General features: G+C 32.9%; 1 protein-coding gene across 1 annotated transcript; it reads right to left on the bottom strand.

The window, feature by feature from the left end:
• Positions 1-3,604: 3,604 nt before the first annotated feature.
• Positions 3,605-18,463, bottom strand: HOXC8 (homeobox C8). Its single transcript, XM_062514560.1, has 2 exons — positions 17,998-18,463; positions 3,605-3,900 (listed from the first exon to the last, which is right to left on the bottom strand). Exons 1-2 carry the CDS (start codon positions 18,461-18,463, stop codon positions 3,605-3,607), a joined length of 762 nt encoding a protein of 253 aa, XP_062370544.1.
• Positions 18,464-18,734: the final 271 nt, after the last annotated feature.

The raw sequence follows: 18,734 nt of genomic DNA, 5'->3' as shown, positions 1-18,734 counted from the left end.
ATTTGGGAACATTTCTCACCCAAGCTGGGGTTGGAATAATTGAAAATAATTGGAATAATTGGAAATAATTGAGAATAATTGAAAATAATTGGAAATAATTGGAAATCATTTGAATAATTGGAATAATTGAAAATAATTGGAATAATTGGAAATAATTGAGAATAATTGAAAATAATTTGAATAATTGGAATAATTGAAAATAATTGGAATAATTGGAAATAATTGAGAATAATTGAAAATAATTGGAAATAATTGGAAATCATTTGAATAATTGGAATAATTGAAAATAATTGGAAATAATTGAAAATAATTGAAAATAATTGGAAATAATTGGAAATAATTGCAAATAATTTGAATAATTGGAATAATTGGAATAATTGAAAATAATTGGAATAATTGAAAATAATTGAAAAATAATTGAAAATAATTGGAAATAATTGCAAATAATTGCAAATAATTTGAATAATTTGAATAATTGGAATAATTGAAAATAATTGAAAATAATTGAAAATAATTGAAAATCATTGGAATAATTGAAAATAATTGGAATAATTGGAATAATTGAAAATAATTGGAAATAATTGAAAATAATTGGAATAATTGAAAATAATTGCAAATAATTGAAAATGATTGAAAATAATTAGAAATAATTGGAATAATTGGAAATAATTGAAAATAATTTGAATAATTGGAATAACTGGAAATAATTGAAAAAATTTGAGTAATTGGAATAATTGAAAATAATTTGAATATTTGAAAATAATTGGAAATAATTGGAAATAATTTCAATTTTAATCCTGATTTATTTGTATTTTTTTTTCCCTCAGCTCAGAAACAAAACGAAACAAAACAAAAACAAAACAAAAACCCAACCTGAAATCTTCACGAATAAATGAAATTTCTCCAATTAAAAAAAAAAAAAAAAAAAAGGCTCCAAAATTCAAATTTTCAAATTCAAACTCCGGATTTTTAGGTTGGAAAATTTATTTTTATTTATTATTATTTTTTTTTTTTTTTGTCTTTAACCTCATAATTTTTATTTTTATTTTTTTTTTTAACCCGATTTTTTCGCTTCTTCGTTTATGGAATTCGAAAGGAAAAGAGTGGTGGGGGAAAAAAAAATTTAAAAAAAAAAAATCAGGAATAAAAGGAGATTTTTATTTTTTTTTTCCTGACAATAAAATAAAAAATTAATTTCAAAAATTCCCAAATTCAGATTTGGGAGCTTTTCAGTCCCGGCAGCTGCGAAATTTCATTTTTTAATCGGATTTTTTTTCCTCCCAGTTATGAATGAAAAAAAAGGAAAAAAAAAAAATTAAAAAAAAATAAAGGAGGAAGGGATGGATTAAAAAAAAAGGGGGAAAAAATTAAAAAATGAGATGAAAAATGGGCAGAAAAAAAAAAAGGGGAAAAAACGGGGGGGGGAAAAAATGGATTAAAAAACGAAAGGAGGAAAAAGGGGGGAATTGGGGGAGGAAAAAAAAGGGAGAAAAATGGATAAAAATGGGGAAATTTTGATTAAAAATGGGGGGAAAAATTGATTTTAAAAAATTTAAAAAACGGAAAAAAAAAATCCAAGAAGGACCGAGGGAATTTTTTTTCCTACCAGTAATAATAATAATAATAATAATAATAATAAAAATAATAATAATTTTTAAAAAATTAAAAAATGTTTGGAGTTTCCTGCCAGGTAATTCCAGCCTGGTTAAATTAAAAAAAAAAAAAAAAAGGAATCGGGAGGGAAAAATTGGGTGAAAACAGAGGGGAAAAAATTACAGAGAGAAAGGCAAAAATTAAAAAAAAATGCAAAAAAACCCCACAAAAAAATAAAGAAGAATTAGTAAAAAATAGGAAAAAAAAATAAAGTAAAAACAAGGCAAAATAATTGCAAAAGAATGCAAAAAAAAAAAAAAAAAAGAAAATGTCCAAAAATAGCAAAAAATAGTAAAAAAAAAAGTAAAAAGAACAGCAAAAAAATGACAAAATAAATACAAAAAAAAAAAAAAAAAAACACAAAAAACCCGGAAAAATAAAAAAAAAAATTCCCAAAAATTTCAAAAAAAAATTTAAAAAAAAAATTTAAAATCTATAGATTTCTTTTTGCATCTTAAAAATAAAATTAAAAAAAAATTAAAAGGGAAAAAAAGGGGGAACTAACAAAAAAAAAAAATAAAGCGGGGCTTTAAACGGAGCCTAAACCCCGCGCTTTATTTTTTTTTATTTGCATTTTTATTTTTATTTTCATTTTCATTCAATTTTTTTCATTTCCGTTTCCATCTCCGTCTCCATTTCCATTTTAATTTTTTTTTTTTTAATTTCCATTTCCATTTTTTTTTCGTTTCCACGTTCATTTTTCTGCTTTTTTGCATTTTCATTTCCCTTTCCATCCCCATTTCCGTTTCCAGTTCCAATTTTCATTGGTTTTAATTTTATTTTTAATCTTCATTTCCATTTCCAGTATCCATTTCCATTTTCATTTTCATTATTGTTCATTTCCATTTCCTTTTTCATTTCCAGTCCCATTTCCATTTCCATTTCCAATTTCATTCTTTTTAATTTCCATTCCCATTTCCATTCCCATTTCCATTTCCAAATCCAATTCCATTCCCATGAATTTTAATTTTAATTTCCGTTTCCATTTCCATTCCCACTTCCATTCCCATTATTAATTTTAATTTCCATTCCCATTCCCATTATTAATTTTAATTTCCATTCCCATTCCCATTATCGTTAATTTGAATTTGAATTCCCATTCCCACTCCCATTATTAATTTGAATTCCCACTCCCATTAATATTTTAAATTCCCATTTCCACTCCCGTTAATAATTTAATTTTCGATTCCCACTCCCATTAATAATTTAAATTCCCACTCCCATTCCCACTAATAATTTAATTTTCGATTCCCATTCCCATCATTTATTTGAATTCCCATTTCCATTCCTGTTATTTATTTGAATTCCCATTTCCGCTCCCGTTAATAATTTGATTTTCGATTCCCGCTCCCGTTCCCATTATTTATTTTAATTCCCATTCCCGTTATTTGTTCGAATTCCCATTTCCGCTCCCGTTAATAATTTGATTTTCGATTCCCATTCCCGTTATTTATTCGAATTCCCATTTCCGCTCCCGTTAATAATTTGATTTTCGATTCCCGCTCCCGTTCCCATTATTTATTTTAATTCCCATTCCCGTTATTTATTCGAATTCCCATTTCCGCTCCCGTTAATAATTTGATTTTCGATTCCCGCTCCCGTTATTTGTTCGAATTCCCATTTCCGCTCCCGTTAATAATTTGATTTTCGATTCCCGCTCCCGTTATTTATTCGAATTCCCATTTCCGCTCCCGTTAATAATTTGATTTTCGATTCCCGCTCCCGTTATTTGTTCGAATTCCCGCTTCCATTACTTCCCATTTCCTCTCCCACCTCCATTATTTTCCACCTCAATTCCCGATCCCGCTAATTCCGATAATTCCCATCCCCCTTTTTCCCCCTTCCACCTCCACTCCCGCACCGATTTCTCCCCCAATTTTTTTTTTAACTTTTTTTTTTTTTAATCCCCCGCTCCGATTTTTTTAACCCCCCCTTCCCCGCCATCCTCCCCTCACTCCTTGCTCTCCTCCTTCTCCTCCTCCTCCTTCTCCTCCTCCTCGTTTCCTTCCTCCTCGTTTTTCTCCTCATCCCGACACCCTCCGGGCAGTTTGTCCTTATTGTTCTCCTTCTTCCACTTCATCCTTCGGTTCTGGAACCAAATTTTCACCTGGCGCTCGCTGAGGCCCAGAGCGTGCGACACCTCGATGCGGCGCTTGCGGGTCAGGTAAGGGTTAAACAGGAATTCCTTCTCCAGCTCCAGGGTCTGGTAGCGGCTGTAGGTCTGGCGGCCGCTGCGTCTGCCCGGTGCTGCAACGTGGGTAGGACATGGGGAGGGGAGGAAAAAAAAAAAAAATAAATAAATAAAATAAATAAAATAAATAAAAATATTCGAATGTGTTAGAAATTTAACAACAGCAACAACAAGAAATGTAAAAAAAAAAAAAATTAAAAAAAAAAAAAGGGAGAAAGTCGGAATTTTCTTTGTTTGGGGAAGGAGTGGGGAGGGGTTTGAGGAGAGGAAATGGAGATTAAAGGGGGGGGGTTGGAAATAGGGGGGTGGGAGGGAGGGTGGGAGGAATCCGGGGATGGAGGGGTTAAATGGAGATTAAATGGGGATTTGGAAATAAAAACCCGGGGATTGAGGGGTTAAATGGAGATTAAATGGGAGTTTGGAAAAAAAATCCGGGGATTGAGGGGTTAAATGGAGATTAAATAGGGGGGTGGAAATAGGGGGGTGGGAGGGAGGGTGGAATCCGGGAATGGAGGGGTTAAATTGAGATTAAATGGGGATTTGGGGATAAAAACCCGGGGATTGAGGGGTTAAATTGAGATGAAAGGGGGGGGTGGGAGGGAGGGAGGGTGGGAGGAATCCGGGGATGGAGGGGTTAAATTGAGATTAAATGGGGGTTGGGAAATAAAAACCCGGGGATTGAGGGGTTAAATGGAGATTAAATGGGAGTTTGGAAAAAAAATCCGGGGATTGAGGGGTTAAATTGAGATTAAATAGGGGGGTGGAAATAGGGGGGTGGGAGGGAGGGTGGGAGGAATCCGGGGATGGAGGGGTTAAATGGAGATTAAATGGGGATTTGGAAATAAAAACCCGGGGATTGAGGGGTTAAATGGAGATTAAATGGGGATTTGGAAATAAAAACCCGGGGATTGAGGGGTTAAATGGAGATTAAATGGGAGTTTGGAAAAAAACCTCCAGGGATTGAGGGGTTAAATGGAAATTAAATAGGGGGGTGGAAATAGGGGGGTGGGAGGGAGGGTGGAATCCGGGAATGGAGGGGTTAAATGGAGATTAAATGGGGATTTGGGGATAAAAACCCGGGGATTGAGGGGTTAAATTGAGATTAAATGGGGATTTGGGGATAAAAACCCGGGGATTGAGGGGTTAAATTGAGATTAAATGGGGATTTGGGGATAAAAACCCGGGGATTGAGGGGTTAAATTGAGATTAAATGGGGATTTGGGGATAAAAACCCGGGGATTGAGGGGTTAAATTGAGATTAAATGGGGATTTGGGGATAAAAACCCGGGGATTGAGGGGTTAAATTGAGATTAAATGGGGGGGTGGGAGGGAGGGAGGGAGGGTGGGAGGAATCCGGGGATGGAGGGGTTAAATTGAGATTAAATGGGGGTTGGGAAATAAAAACCCGGGGATTGAGGGGTTAAATGGAGATTAAATGGGAGTTTGGAAAAAAAATCCGGGGATTGAGGGGTTAAATTGAGATTAAATAGGGGGGTGGAAATAGGGGGGTGGGAGGGAGGGTGGAATCCGGGAATGGAGGGGTTAAATTGAGATTAAATGGGGATTTGGAGATAGGGGGTGGGAGGGTGGAAAGGATCCGGGGATTGAGGGGTTAAATTGAATTTAAATGGGGATTTGGGAAAAAAACTCCAGGGATTGAGGGGTTAAATGGAGATTAAATGGGAATTTGGAAATAAAAATCCGGGGATTGAGGGGTTAAATTGAGATTGAATGGGAGAGGGTGAAAAGAATCCGGGGATGGAGGGGTTAAAAAAATGAAATTATTGAAATTATTAAATGGGGATTTTATAGGGGAAAAATTAAAAAATAAATGGGATTTTTAAAAAATGGGATTAAATTTAAAATAAATGGGATTTTTAAATGGGTTTAAATTAAAAATAAATGGGATTTTTAAATGGGGTTAAATTAAAAATAAATGGGATTTTTAAATGGGGTTAAATTAAAAATAAATGGGATTTTTAAATGGGATTAAATTAAAAATAAATGGGGTTAAATTAAAAATAAATGGGATTTTTTTAATGGGGTTAAATTAAAAATAAATGGGATTTTAAATGGGATTAAATTAAAAATAAATGGGGTTAAATTAAAAATAAATGGGATTTTTAATGGGGTTAAATTAAAGATAAATAGGATTTTTATATGGGATTAAATGAAAAATAAATGAGATTTTTAAATGGGTTAAAATAAAAATAAATAGGATTTTAAATGGGATTAAATTAAAAATAAACGGGATTTTTTTTTAACAGGGTTAAATTAAAATTAAATTGGTTTTTTTTTTAATGGGGTTAAATCAGTAATAAATGGGGTTTTAAGGGGTTAAATTTGAAATGAATTCGTTTTTAAGGGGTAAAATGGAAATGAATAAATAAATAAATAAATTTATTAAAATTTAAATTAATAAACAAACAAATAAATAAATAAATAAATAAAATTTAAATGAATAAACAAACAAACAAATAAAATTTTAAATTAATAAATAAACAAATAAACAAGAAAATTAAATAAATAAATAAATAAATAAATAAAAATTTAAAATAATTTAAAATAAATAAATAAAAATAAATAGAATTTAAATTAAATAAATAAAAATTAAATAAAATTTAAATAAATAACAAAATAAATAAAATTAATTAAATAGAATTTCAATAAAATAAATAAATAAAATAAAATAAATAAATAAAGGAGGGAGGAGAATTAAATAATATTAATAATAATGATGATAATGATAATTATAATAATTACAATAATAATTTTTATATTTATAATTAATAATAGGGAAAAGGAACAAGGAGAAAAATTGGGATAAAACAATTTCAAATCAACCCCGGCCCCCAAATCAATTCGGGAATAATAATTTAATGATTTAATATTTCTTTATGATGTCATAAATAATAATTTCTAATTTAAAATCGCAGCACGGGAAGAGCCCCCGAAAACGGAGAGAAATGACCTAAAAAAAAACCAAAAAAAAAATTAAAATAATAATTTAAAAACCCCAAAATATCAAAATTTAAAATGCCCCGAAGAGGAAAGAAAGGAATTGGAGAAGAAAACGCACAAAAAAAAAAAAAAAGGGGAAAAAATTTTAAAAAATCCTAAAAAAACTAAAAAAAAAAAAAAAAAATTAAAGAGAGGAAAAACCCAAAAAACTAAAAAGAAAAAAACCCTAAAAAACACAAAAAACAGGAAAAAAAAAAGAAACAAAAATAAAATAATTAAAACTAAAAAAAAAAAAAGAAAAAAAAAGAAAAAAACATAAAAAATACCCCAAAAATAAAATTTAAAAACCTAAACAAACACAAAAAACAGGGAAAAAAAACAGAGAAAAAAACCCCAAAAAACCCAAGAAAATAAAATTAAAAAAAAAAAAACAGAAACAAAACAGATAAAAAAAAACGAAAAATAAAATAAAAAACGTTAAAAAACACAAAAAAGGAAAAAACATAAAATACCACAAAAAACAAAATAAAATAAACAGAAAAAACAGAAAAAAACACAAAAAAAGAGGAAGAAAAACCCTAGAAAAATGCAAAAAAAAAAAAACAAAAACCAGAAAGAAAACTGAAAAAACAGAAAAAAACCAAAAATAAAATTTAAAAAAATCTAAATAAGAACAAAAAAAAATAAAAGAAAAAGAAAAGAAAAAAAATCCCTAAAATCCACAAAAAACCAGAAAAATAAAATTTAAAAAAATCTAAAACAACAGAAAAAAAGAAAAAATTAACAGAAAGAAAACAAAAAAAAATAAAATAAAAAAATCCCTAAAAACCACCAAAAAAAAACCAGAAAAAAACCCCAAAAATAAAGGGGAAAAAAACCTAAAAAACACAGGAAAAAAAAACAAAAAAAACCCAACCGAAAAACCCCAAAATCCAACCCAAAAAATCCCAAATACCCCAAAACCAAACCCAGAGAAAATAACCAAAAAAAAACCCAAAAAACCCGAAAAAAAACCGAAAAAACCCCGAAAAAACCCCGAAAAAACCCCGAAAAAACCCGAAAAAAACCCCCCAAAAAAACCCAAAAAAACCCAAAAAAACCCGAAAAAAACCCGAAAATTCTCATTTTTGTCCCGACCTTTCCCTGCTCCTGCAGCTGGGGCAGAAACCCCGAAAATTCCATTTTTTTCTCCCGTTTTTTCACCCATTTTTCACCCATTTTCACCCATTTTTCCCCCATTTTTTCACCCGTTTTTTCCCATTTTTCACCCATTTTTCCCCCATTTTTTCACCCGTTTTTTCCCATTTTTCACCCATTTTTTCCCGTTTTCCCCCCACTTTTTCACCCGTTTTTCACCCGTTTTTTCACCCATTATTCCCCCATTTTTTCCCATTTTTTCTCCATTTTTCACCCATTTTTTTCCCGGTTTTTCCCCATTTTTTCACCCACTTTTCCCATTTTCTCCCGTTTTTCCCCCGTTTTTCCACCCATTTTCTCCCCCGTTTTTTTCCCGTTTTTCACCCATTTTTTCCCGTTTTTTCCCCATTTTTCACCCATTTCTCCCCCGTTTTTTCCCGTTTTTCCCCATTTTTTCTTCCGTTTTTTCATCCGTTTTTTCCCCCATTTTTTCCCCCTTTTTCACCCATTTTTCCCCCATTTTTTCACCCGTTTTTTCCCATTTTTCACCCGTTTTTCCCCCACTTTTTCACCCATTTTTCCCATTTTTCGCCCGTTTTTTCACCCATTTTTTTCCCCATTTTTTTCCCGTTTGTTCCCCATTTTTCACCCATTTTTTTCCCGTTTTTCCCCGGTTTTTTTCCCGGTTTTTTCCCCCTTTTTTCACCCATTTTTCACCCGTTTTTTCCCCATTTTTCACCCATTTTTCCCCCTATTTTTCCCCCTTTTTCCCCCTTTTTTCACCCATTTTTCCAATTTTTTCCCCATTTTTTCCCCATTTTTTACCCACTTTTTCCCTCTTTTTTTCACCCATTTTTTCCTCGTTTTTTTTCCCGTTTTCACCCATTTTTTCATCTTTTTTTAATCCTTTTTTTCACCAGTTTCTTCCTCAATTTTCACCAATTTTCCCCCATTTTTCGCCGATTCTTCCCCATTTTTCTCATCCTTTTTTTTGTCCTTTTTTTACCAATTTCTTCACCAATTTTCACCAATTTCCGCCAAATTTTCACCGATTTTTCCACCTATTTTTCAACAATTTTTCACCAAAATTTCACCAATTTTTCATCGATTTTTGACCAAATTTTCACCAATTTCCGTCAATTTTTCACCAATTTTTCACCAATTTCCCACCAATTTTTCTCCCATTTTCCGCAAAATTTTCACCAATTTCCCCCTTTTTTTTTCCCTTTTCACCCCGTTTCAAACTCTTTTTTTTTTACCACATTTTTCACCCCGTTTTTCCCCATTTCCCCCCATTTTCCACCCAAATTTTCCCCCATTTTTCACTCCATTTTCCCCCCTTTTTCTCCTTTTCCCTTCTTTTCCCTTTTTCCCCTTTTTAAATTTTTCCCCTTTTTCCCTTTTCCCCATTTTTATCTAATTTTCTCACCCATTTTTTTCCCATTTTCCCCTTTTTTAATATAAAAATATAAATTAAAAATCTGAATTTTGGGGGTAAAAATCTGGATTTGGGGATTAAAAGATCTGGATTTTCTGGAAAAAAAAAAATCTGAATTTTGGGATAATAATCTGATTTTGGGGATATGGGGTCGGAATTTCGGGATAAAAATCGGGAATTTGGGATAAAAGGGGGGAAAGTTGGGGATAAAAAAAAGTCAGGTTTTGGGGGTAAAAAAAAAAATCTGAATTTTGGGATAAAAGGTCGGAATTTGGGGTTAAATGAAGGAATTTTGGGGTTAAAATGAAGGAATTTGGGGTTAAAATGAAGGAATTTTGGATTATAATGAAGGAATTTTGGGTTAAAATTAAGGAATTTGGGGTTAAATGTTGGAATTTGGGGTTATAATGAAGGAATTTTGGATAAAATGAAGGAATTTGGGGATAAAATGAAGGAATTTGGGGATAAAATTAAGGAATTTTGGATTATAATGAAGGAATTTGGGGTTAAATGAAGGAATTTTGGGTTAAAATTAAGGATTTTGGGGATAAAAGAAGGAATTCGGGGTTAAATGTTGGAATTTTGGGTTATAATGAAGGAATTTTGGATAAAATGAAGGAAATTGGGGATAAAATTAAGGAATTTGGGGTTAAATGAAGGAATTTGGGGTTAAAATGAAGGAATTTTGGATTATAATGAAGGAATTTGGGGTTAAATGAAGGAGTTTTGGGGTTAAATGATGGAATTTTGGGGTTAAATGATGGAATTTGGGGTAAAATGCCGGAATTTGGGGATAAAAGTCCTGAGTTGAGCTCCACACCCGCTCAGCCAGCCCCAAAACCACCCCAAAAAAACCCCAAAACCACCCCGAAAACACCAAAACCACCCTAAAAACACCGAAACCAGCCCAAAATCACCCCAAAGTCCAAAATTCCAACCCAAAAACCACCAAAATCACCCCAAAAAACCCCAAATAACACCCAAAAAATCCCCCCCAAAAACCCAAATATCAGCAAAATCACACCAAAATCACCAAAATCACCCCCCAAAAAAACCCAAATCACCCCAAAAAACCCAAATAGCACCAAAATCACCCCAAAAAAATCCCAAATAACACCAAAATCACACCAAAATCACCAAAATCACCCCCCAAAAAACCCAAATAACACCAAAATCACCCCCCCAAAAAACCCCAAATAGCACCAAAATCACCCCAAAAAATCGAAATAAAGCAAAATCACCCCAAAAAATCCCAAATAACTCCAAAATCACCCCAAAAAATCCAAATAACACCAAATAAAACCCCCAAATAACTCCAAAATCCCCCCAAAAAATCCCAAATATCACCAAAATTACCCCCTAAAAACCCCAAATAACATCAAATAAAAACCCCAAATAACTCCAAAATCACCCCAATAATCCAAATATCACCAAAATCACCCCAAAAAAACCCAAATGAACCAAAATCACCCCAAAATCACCGCCCAAAAAACCCCAAATAGCACCAAAATCACCCCCAAAAAATCCCAAATAACTCCAAAATCACCCAAAAAAATCCAAATAAAGCAAAATCACCCCCAAAAAAATCCCAAATAGCACCAAAATCACCCCCAAAAAAACCCAAATAACACCAAATAAAAATCCCAAATAACTCCAAAATCACCCCAAAAAATCCAAATAACTCCAAAATCCCCCCCCAAAAATCCAAATAACACCAAAATCACCCCAAAAAAACCCAAATGAACCAAAATCGCCCCAAAATCACCGCCCAAAAAACCCAAATAACTCCAAAATCCCCCCAAAAATCCCAAATAACTCCAAAATCACCCAAAAAAATCCAAATAAAGCAAAATCACCCCCAAAAAAATCCCAAATAGCACCAAAATCACCCCCAAAAAAACCCAAATAACACCAAATAAAAATCCCAAATAACTCCAAAATCACCCCAAAAAATCCAAATAACTCCAAAATCCCCCCCCAAAAATCCAAATAACACCAAAATCACCCCAAAAAAACCCAAATGAACCAAAATCACCCCAAAATCACCGCCCAAAAAACCCAAATAACTCCAAAATCCCCCCAAAAATCCCAAATAGCACCAAAATCCCCCCAAAAAATCCAAATAGCACCAAAATCACCCCAAAAAACCCAAATAACTCCAAAATCACCCCCAAAAATCCAAATAACTCCAAAATCACCCCTAAAAAACCCAAATGAACCAAAATCACCCCAAAATCACCGCCCAAAAAACCCAAATAACTCCAAAATCCCCCCCAAAAATCCCAAATAGCACCAAAATCACCCCCCAAAAAACCCAAATTGCACCAAAATCCCCCCCAAAAAATCCAAATATCACCAAAATCACCCCAAAAATCCAAATATCACCAAAATCACCCCAAAAAAACCCAAATTACAGTTAGAAATAATAAACAAACAAACAAAAAAAACCCAAAAATCCCCGAAATGACCCCAAAAAAAGACCCCAAAATAAATCAAAAATAGCGAGGGGAAAAAAATCCCAAAAAAAAAAACCCAAAAAAACCCTCAATTAATTCGAAATAACGGAAATATTTTTAATTAGCGCTAATAATTTTCGATTCTAAGCGGAATTTTAATAACAATTAATTGGAAATAACGGAAATATTTTTAATTAGCGCTAATAATTTTCGATGCTAATTGTAATTTTAATAACAATTAATTCGAAATAACGCAAATATTTTTAATTAGCGCTAATAATTTTCGATGCTAACCGGAATTTTAAATATTAATAATAATTTGATATCCCGTCTATTACTTTAAATGCTGATTTTTTAAAAAATGCACTAATACTTTTAAACAATAATTTAATGGCGTTGATAATAATCAATAATATTTGCGATAATTTAATAAATAATAATTGATCCATCATTTCAATGAAAACAATAATTTTAAATATTAATAATTTGCAAATGACATCGTTTGTTTTTTTTTTTTTTTAATAATTCCAAATACCAGGAATAATTTGAAATAACACGAAGATTTTTTTAACCACTAATAATTCGAAATCCCAAATTCCAAAAAAATTAAAAAAGAAAAAAAAAAAATTCCCAAATAAAATTATAAAGCATTAATTTTTTTTGCCCCAAAAAAACCCCCCAAGATTTTAAGCACCGTTTATATCAAATATCAATATTTCAAACCAATATTTATTTTACCAAGATTTATTTTAAGCACGAATAATTCCAATTATTGACAATAATTTTAAAAAAAAAAACAGGAGCGCTTTTAACCAATAATTTTAAATCCCAATAATTTTTTTTTTTTTAATAAACACGGACACTTTTAACCCCAAATAATTCTAAATCCCAACAATAATTTAATTTTAATTTTATTTTTTTAAATAGCGCAGCGCTTTTAACCCCAAATAATTCTAAATCCCAACAATAATTTAATTTTATTTTTTTAAAACGCGGAGCTCTTTTAACCCCAAATAATTCTAAATCCCAACAATAATTTAATTTTATTTTTTTAAAACGCGGAGCTCTTTTAACCCCAAATAATTCTAAATCCCAACAATAATTTAATTTTATTTTTTTAAAACGCGCAGCTCTTTTAACCCCAAATAATTCTAAATCCGAACAATAATTTAATTTTATTTTTTTAAATAGCGCAGCGCTTTTAACACCAAATAATTCTAAATCCCAACAATAATTTAATTTTATTTTTTTAAAACGCGCAGCGCTTTTAACACCAAATAATTCTAAATCCCAACAATAATTTAATTTTATTTTTTTAAAACGCGCAGCGCTTTTAACACCAAATAATTCTAAATCCCAACAATAATTTAATTTTAATTTTATTTTTTTAAATAGCGCAGCGCTTTTAACCCCTAAAAATTCTAAATCCCAACAATAATTTAATTTTATTTTTTTAAAACGCGCAGCGCTTTTAACACCAAATAATTATAAATCCGAACAATAATTTAATTTTATTTTTTTAAAACGCGGAGCTCTTTTAACCCCAAATAATTCTAAATCCCAACAATAATTTAATTTTATTTTTTTAAATAGCGCAGCGCTTTTAACCCCTAAAAATTCTAAATCCCAACAATAATTTAATTTTATTTTTTTAAAACGCGCAGCGCTTTTAACACCAAATAATTCTAAATCCCAACAATAATTTAATTTTATTTTTTTAAAACGCGGAGCTCTTTTAACCCCAAATAATTCTAAATCCCAACAATAATTTAATTTTATTTTTTTAAAACGCGGAGCTCTTTTAACCCCAAATAATTCTAAATCCCAACAATAATTTAATTTTATTTTTTTAAATAGCGCAGCGCTTTTAACCCCAAATAATTCTAAATCCCGACAATAATTTAATTTTATTTTTTTAAATCGCGGAGCTCTTTTAACCCCAAATAATTCTAAATCCCAACAATAATTTAATTTTATTTTTTTAAAACGCGCAGCTCTTTTAACCCCAAATAATTCTAAATCCGAACAATAATTTAATTTTATTTTTTTAAATAGCGCAGCGCTTTTAACACCAAATAATTCTAAATCCCAACAATAATTTAATTTTATTTTTTAAATAGCGCAGCGCTTTTAACACCAAATAATTCTAAATCCGAACAATAATTTAATTTTATTTTTTTAAATCGCGCAACGCTTTTAACACCAAATAATTCTAAATCCCAACAATAATTTAATTTTATTTTTTTAAATAGCGCAGCGCTTTTAACACCTAATAATTCTAAATCCGAACAATAATTTAATTTTATTTATAAAATCGCGGAACGCTTTTAACACCTAATAATTCTAAATCCCAACAATTTAATTTTATTTCTTTAAATCGCGGAGCGCTTTTAACACCTAATAATTCTAAATCAGAATAATTTAATTTTATTTCTTTAAATCGCGGAGCGCTTTTAACCCCAAATAATTCTAAATCCCAATTATTTTTTTTTTAAGAACCAGGAGCACTTTTAACACCTAATAACTCTAAATCCCAATAATTTTTTTTTTTGTTTAAATCAAGAACACTTTTAACACATAATAATTCTAATTGCCAATAATTCTTTTTAATTCCCGAACGTTTTTTAATCCTCCAACAATCCCAAAACCCGATAATTTTTTACAAATCCACGAATACTTTTATCCACTAATAATTCTACATCGCAATAATAATTTTAAATTTAATTCCCGAACGCTTTTAACCCCTAAAAATTCTAAATCCCAATAATTTTATTTTTTTATAAATCACGGAGAGCTTTTCACCCTTAAAAATTCTAAATCCCAATAATTTTATTTTTTTATAAATCACGGAGAGCTTTTCACCCTTAAAAATTCTAAATCCCAATAATTTTATTTTTAAAATCACGGAGCGCTTTTCACCCTTAAAAATTCTAAATCCCAATAATTTAATTTTTTAAATCACGGAGCGCTTTTCACCCTTAAAAATTCTAAATCCCAATAATTTTATTTTTTAAATCACGGAGCGCTTTTCACCCTTAAAAATTCTAAATCCCAATAATTTTATTTTTTAAATCACGGAGCGCTTTTCACCCTTAAAAATTCTAAATCCCAATAATTTTATTTTTTAAATCACGGAGCGCTTTTCACCCTTAAAAATTCTAAATCCCAATAATTTTATTTTTAAAATCACGAGCAATTTTAACCCCAAATAATTTTAATCCTAACAATCATTTTATTTTTTTAAATCACGACCGCTTTTAACCCCTAACAATCCCAAACCCCAACAATTAATTTTAAATAATCCCCTCCAAAACACCCAAACCACATTTTAAATAAAATTTAAAAATCAGATTTATTTTTATTTTTAATTTTGTTGGGATTTCGCATCTGACCTCGCGACTCTTTTAAACACCTAAAGCGCCGTTAAAAAATAAAATAAAATAAAATCGGATTTATTTCTAAAATTTATTGGAACTTGGCAGCTCACGGTGCGGTTGTTTGAAACACCTAAAGCGCCGTTAAAAAATAAAATAAAATCAGATTTATTTCTAAAATTTATTGGAACTTGGCAGCTCACCGTGCGAATGTTTTAAACACCTAAACCGCCGTTAAAATAAAATAAAATCGGATTTATTTTCTAACCATTATCGGAATTTCGGAGCTCTAAAAACCAAATAAAAATCGGATTTATTTCTAAACATTATCAAAATTTCACAGCTCACCGTGCGAGTGTTTGAAACACCTAAAGCACCGCTAAAAACCAAATAAAAAACAGATTTATTTTCTAACCTTTATCGGAATTTCACCGCTCACCGTGCGGGTGTTTGAAACACCTAAAGCGCCGATAAATTAAAATAAAAAATCAGATTTATTTCTTAAAAGCTCCGGAATTTCCCAGCTCACCGTACGAGTGTTTGAAACACCTAAAGCGCCGCTAAATTAAAATAAAAAATCAGATTTATTTCTTAAAAACTCCGGAATTTCCCAGCTCACCGTACGAGTGTTTGAAACACCTAAAGCGCCGCTAAATTAAAATAAAATCGGATTTATTTCCAAATATTACTGAAATGTCCCAGCTCACCGTGCGAATGTTTGAAACACCTAAACCGCCGTTAAATTAAAATAAAATCGGATTTATTTTCTAACCATTATCGGAATTTCGGAGCTCACCCCGCGAGTGTTTGGAACACCTAAACCACCGCTAAATTAAAATAAAATCGGATTTATTTTCTAACCATTATCGGAATTTCTGAGCTCTAAACACAAATAAAAATCAGATTTATTTCAAAAATTTTTTATTTATATCAAAATTTCACAGCTCACCGTGCGAGTGTTTGAAACACCTAAAGCACCGCTAAATTAAAAGAAAAAAACAAAATTAATTCTAAATATCCCCGGAATTTCACAGCTCACCGCGCGGCCGTTTGAAACACCTAAACCACCGCTAAATTAAAACAAAATCGGATTTATTTTCTAACAATTATCGGAATTTCGGAGCTCACCCCGCGAGTGTTTGAAACACCTAAACCACCGCTAAATTAAAACAAAAAATCAGATTTATTTCCAAAAAAAAAAAAAACCCCGGAATGTCCCAGCTCACCGTGCGAATGTTTGAAACACCTAAACCACCGCTAAATTAAAATAAAAAAAACAAAATTATTTCTAAATATCCCCGGAATTTCCCAGCTCACCGTACGAGTGTTTGAAACACCTAAAGCGCCGCTAAATTAAAACAAAAAACCAAAATTATTTCTAAGTAGCCCCGGAATGTCCCAGCTCACCGCGCGAGTGTTTGGAACACCTAAACCACCGCTAAATTAAAATAAAATCGGATTTATTTTCTAACTATTATCGGAATTTCCCAGCTCACCGTGCGAGTGTTTGAAACACCTAAACCACCGCTAAATTAAAACAAAAAATCAGATTTATTTCCAAAAAAAACCACCCCCCGAATGTCCCAGCTCACCGTGCGAGTGTTTGGAACACCTAAACCACCGCTAAATTAAAACAAAAAATCAGATTTATTTCCAAAAAAAACACCCCCCCGAATGTCCCAGCTCACCGTGCGAGTGTTTAAAACACCTAAACCACCGCTAAATTAAAACAAAATCGGATTTATTTTCTAACAATTATCGGAATTTCGGAGCTCACCCCGCGTGTGTTTGGAACACCTAAAGCGCCGCTAAATTAAAACAAAAAATCAGATTTATTTCCAAGAAAAACCACCCCGAATGTCCCAGCTCACCGTACGGGTGTTTGAAACACCTAAGGCACCGCTAAATTAAAATAAAATCGGATTTATTTTCTAACCATTATCGGAATTTCACAGCTCACCGTGCGAGTGTTTGGAACACCTAAACCACCGCTAAATTAAAATAAAATCGGATTTATTTCCCAAAAAAAACCACCCCCCGAATGTCCCAGCTCACCGTACGGGTGTTTGAAACACCTAAACCACCGCTAAATTAAAATAAAATCGGATTTATTTTCTAACTATTATCGGAATTTCCCAGCTCACCATGCGAGTGTTTGAAACACCTAAACCACCGCTAAATTAAAACAAAATCGGATTTATTTCCCAAAAAAAACCACCTCCCGAATGTCCCAGCTCACCGTGCGAGTGTTTGAAACACCTAAACCACCGCTAAATTAAAATAAAATCGGATTTATTTTCTATCCATTATCGGAATTTCGGAGCTCACCCCGCGAGTGTTTGAAACACCTAAACCACCGCTAAATTAAAACAAAATCGGATTTATTTTCTAACCATTATCGGAATTTCCCAGCTCACCATGCGAGTGTTTGAAACACCTAAACCACCGCTAAATTAAAATAAAATCGGATTTATTTTCTAACTATTATCGGAATTTCCCAGCTCACCATGCGAGTGTTTGAAACACCTAAACCACCGCTAAATTAAAATAAAATCGGATTCATTTCCCAAAAAACCACCCCCCGAATGTCCCAGCTCACCGTGCGAGTGTTTGAAACACCTAAACCACCGCTAAATTAAAATAAAATCGGATTTATTTCCCAAAAAAACACCCCCCGAATGTCCCAGCTCACCGTGCGAGTGTTTGAAACACCTAAACCACCGCTAAATTAAAATAAAATCGGATTTATTTCCCAAAAAAAACCACCCCCCGAATGTCCCAGCTCACCGTGCGGCCGCATCCACGGGAACATCAAGCTGGGCGAGGAGCTCTGCCCGAGGTGTCCCTGCCCTTCGGGCGCTGCCCCCAACGCCGACGAGGAGGAGGAGGAGGACGACGAGGAAGATTTACAATCTCCGTAGGGCCCCGCGGGCGCGTCCTGCTGAGCCCCGTAAAGCGCCGGCCTCGGCAGCGCCTCGTAGCCGTAAAATTTGGAAGAGTCGCCACCGTGACAAGCGAGGGCGCACGGAGCGTTTTGTTGGTAACCGGAGTTGGAAATGGCCGAGGTGCCCGGGTGGAAGAAATCCTGGACGTGGTGAGGAGGAGGAGGGAAGGAAGGAGCGGCCGCGGGGCCGTAGAGGACGGCGGGGCTGCGGGTCACGCTCTGCGGGAAGCGACAATCGTAATAACCCGGCTCCAGGGAATCGCTGCTTTTGTACTTGGGGAACAGCGGGTTCACGAAGTAGGAGCTCATGGCCGGGGGCATGAAAGGGTTAAAGGGTGGTGGAAGGGTCGGGGGAGGATGGGGAGGGGGGGGTTTGGGGATGGGGAAGGGGGGGAATGGGGGGAAAAGGGGGGGAAAGGGGGGAAATAAGGGGGAAAAAATGGAAAAATAAGGGGGGGAAAAGGAAAAATAAGGGGGAAAATAAGGGGGGAAGGGGAAAAATAAGGGGGGGGAAGAGGGGGGAAAGGGGGGAAAAGGGGGAAAAAAGGGGGAAAAAAGGAAGGAAAAAGGAAGGAAAATG

The sequence above is a fragment of the Cinclus cinclus genome, unplaced genomic scaffold, assembly GCF_963662255.1.
Source record: "Cinclus cinclus unplaced genomic scaffold, bCinCin1.1 SCAFFOLD_271, whole genome shotgun sequence".
NCBI classification, from domain to species: domain Eukaryota; kingdom Metazoa; phylum Chordata; class Aves; order Passeriformes; family Cinclidae; genus Cinclus; species Cinclus cinclus.
The sequence above is the reverse complement of the archived record's forward strand: the minus strand, read 5'-3'. Positions and strand labels throughout refer to the sequence as shown.

Bases quoted from the DNA above. Each gene is read 5' to 3' on its own strand.
- HOXC8 (XM_062514560.1), bottom strand. From the start codon at position 18,463: ATGAGCTCCTACTTCGTGAACCCGCTGTTCCCCAAGTACAAAAGCAGC. The intron at 3,901-17,997 runs GTGAGCTGGGAC...CCCACGTTGCAG, and splicing joins CCCGTGGATGCGGCCGCACG to CACCGGGCAGACGCAGCGGC.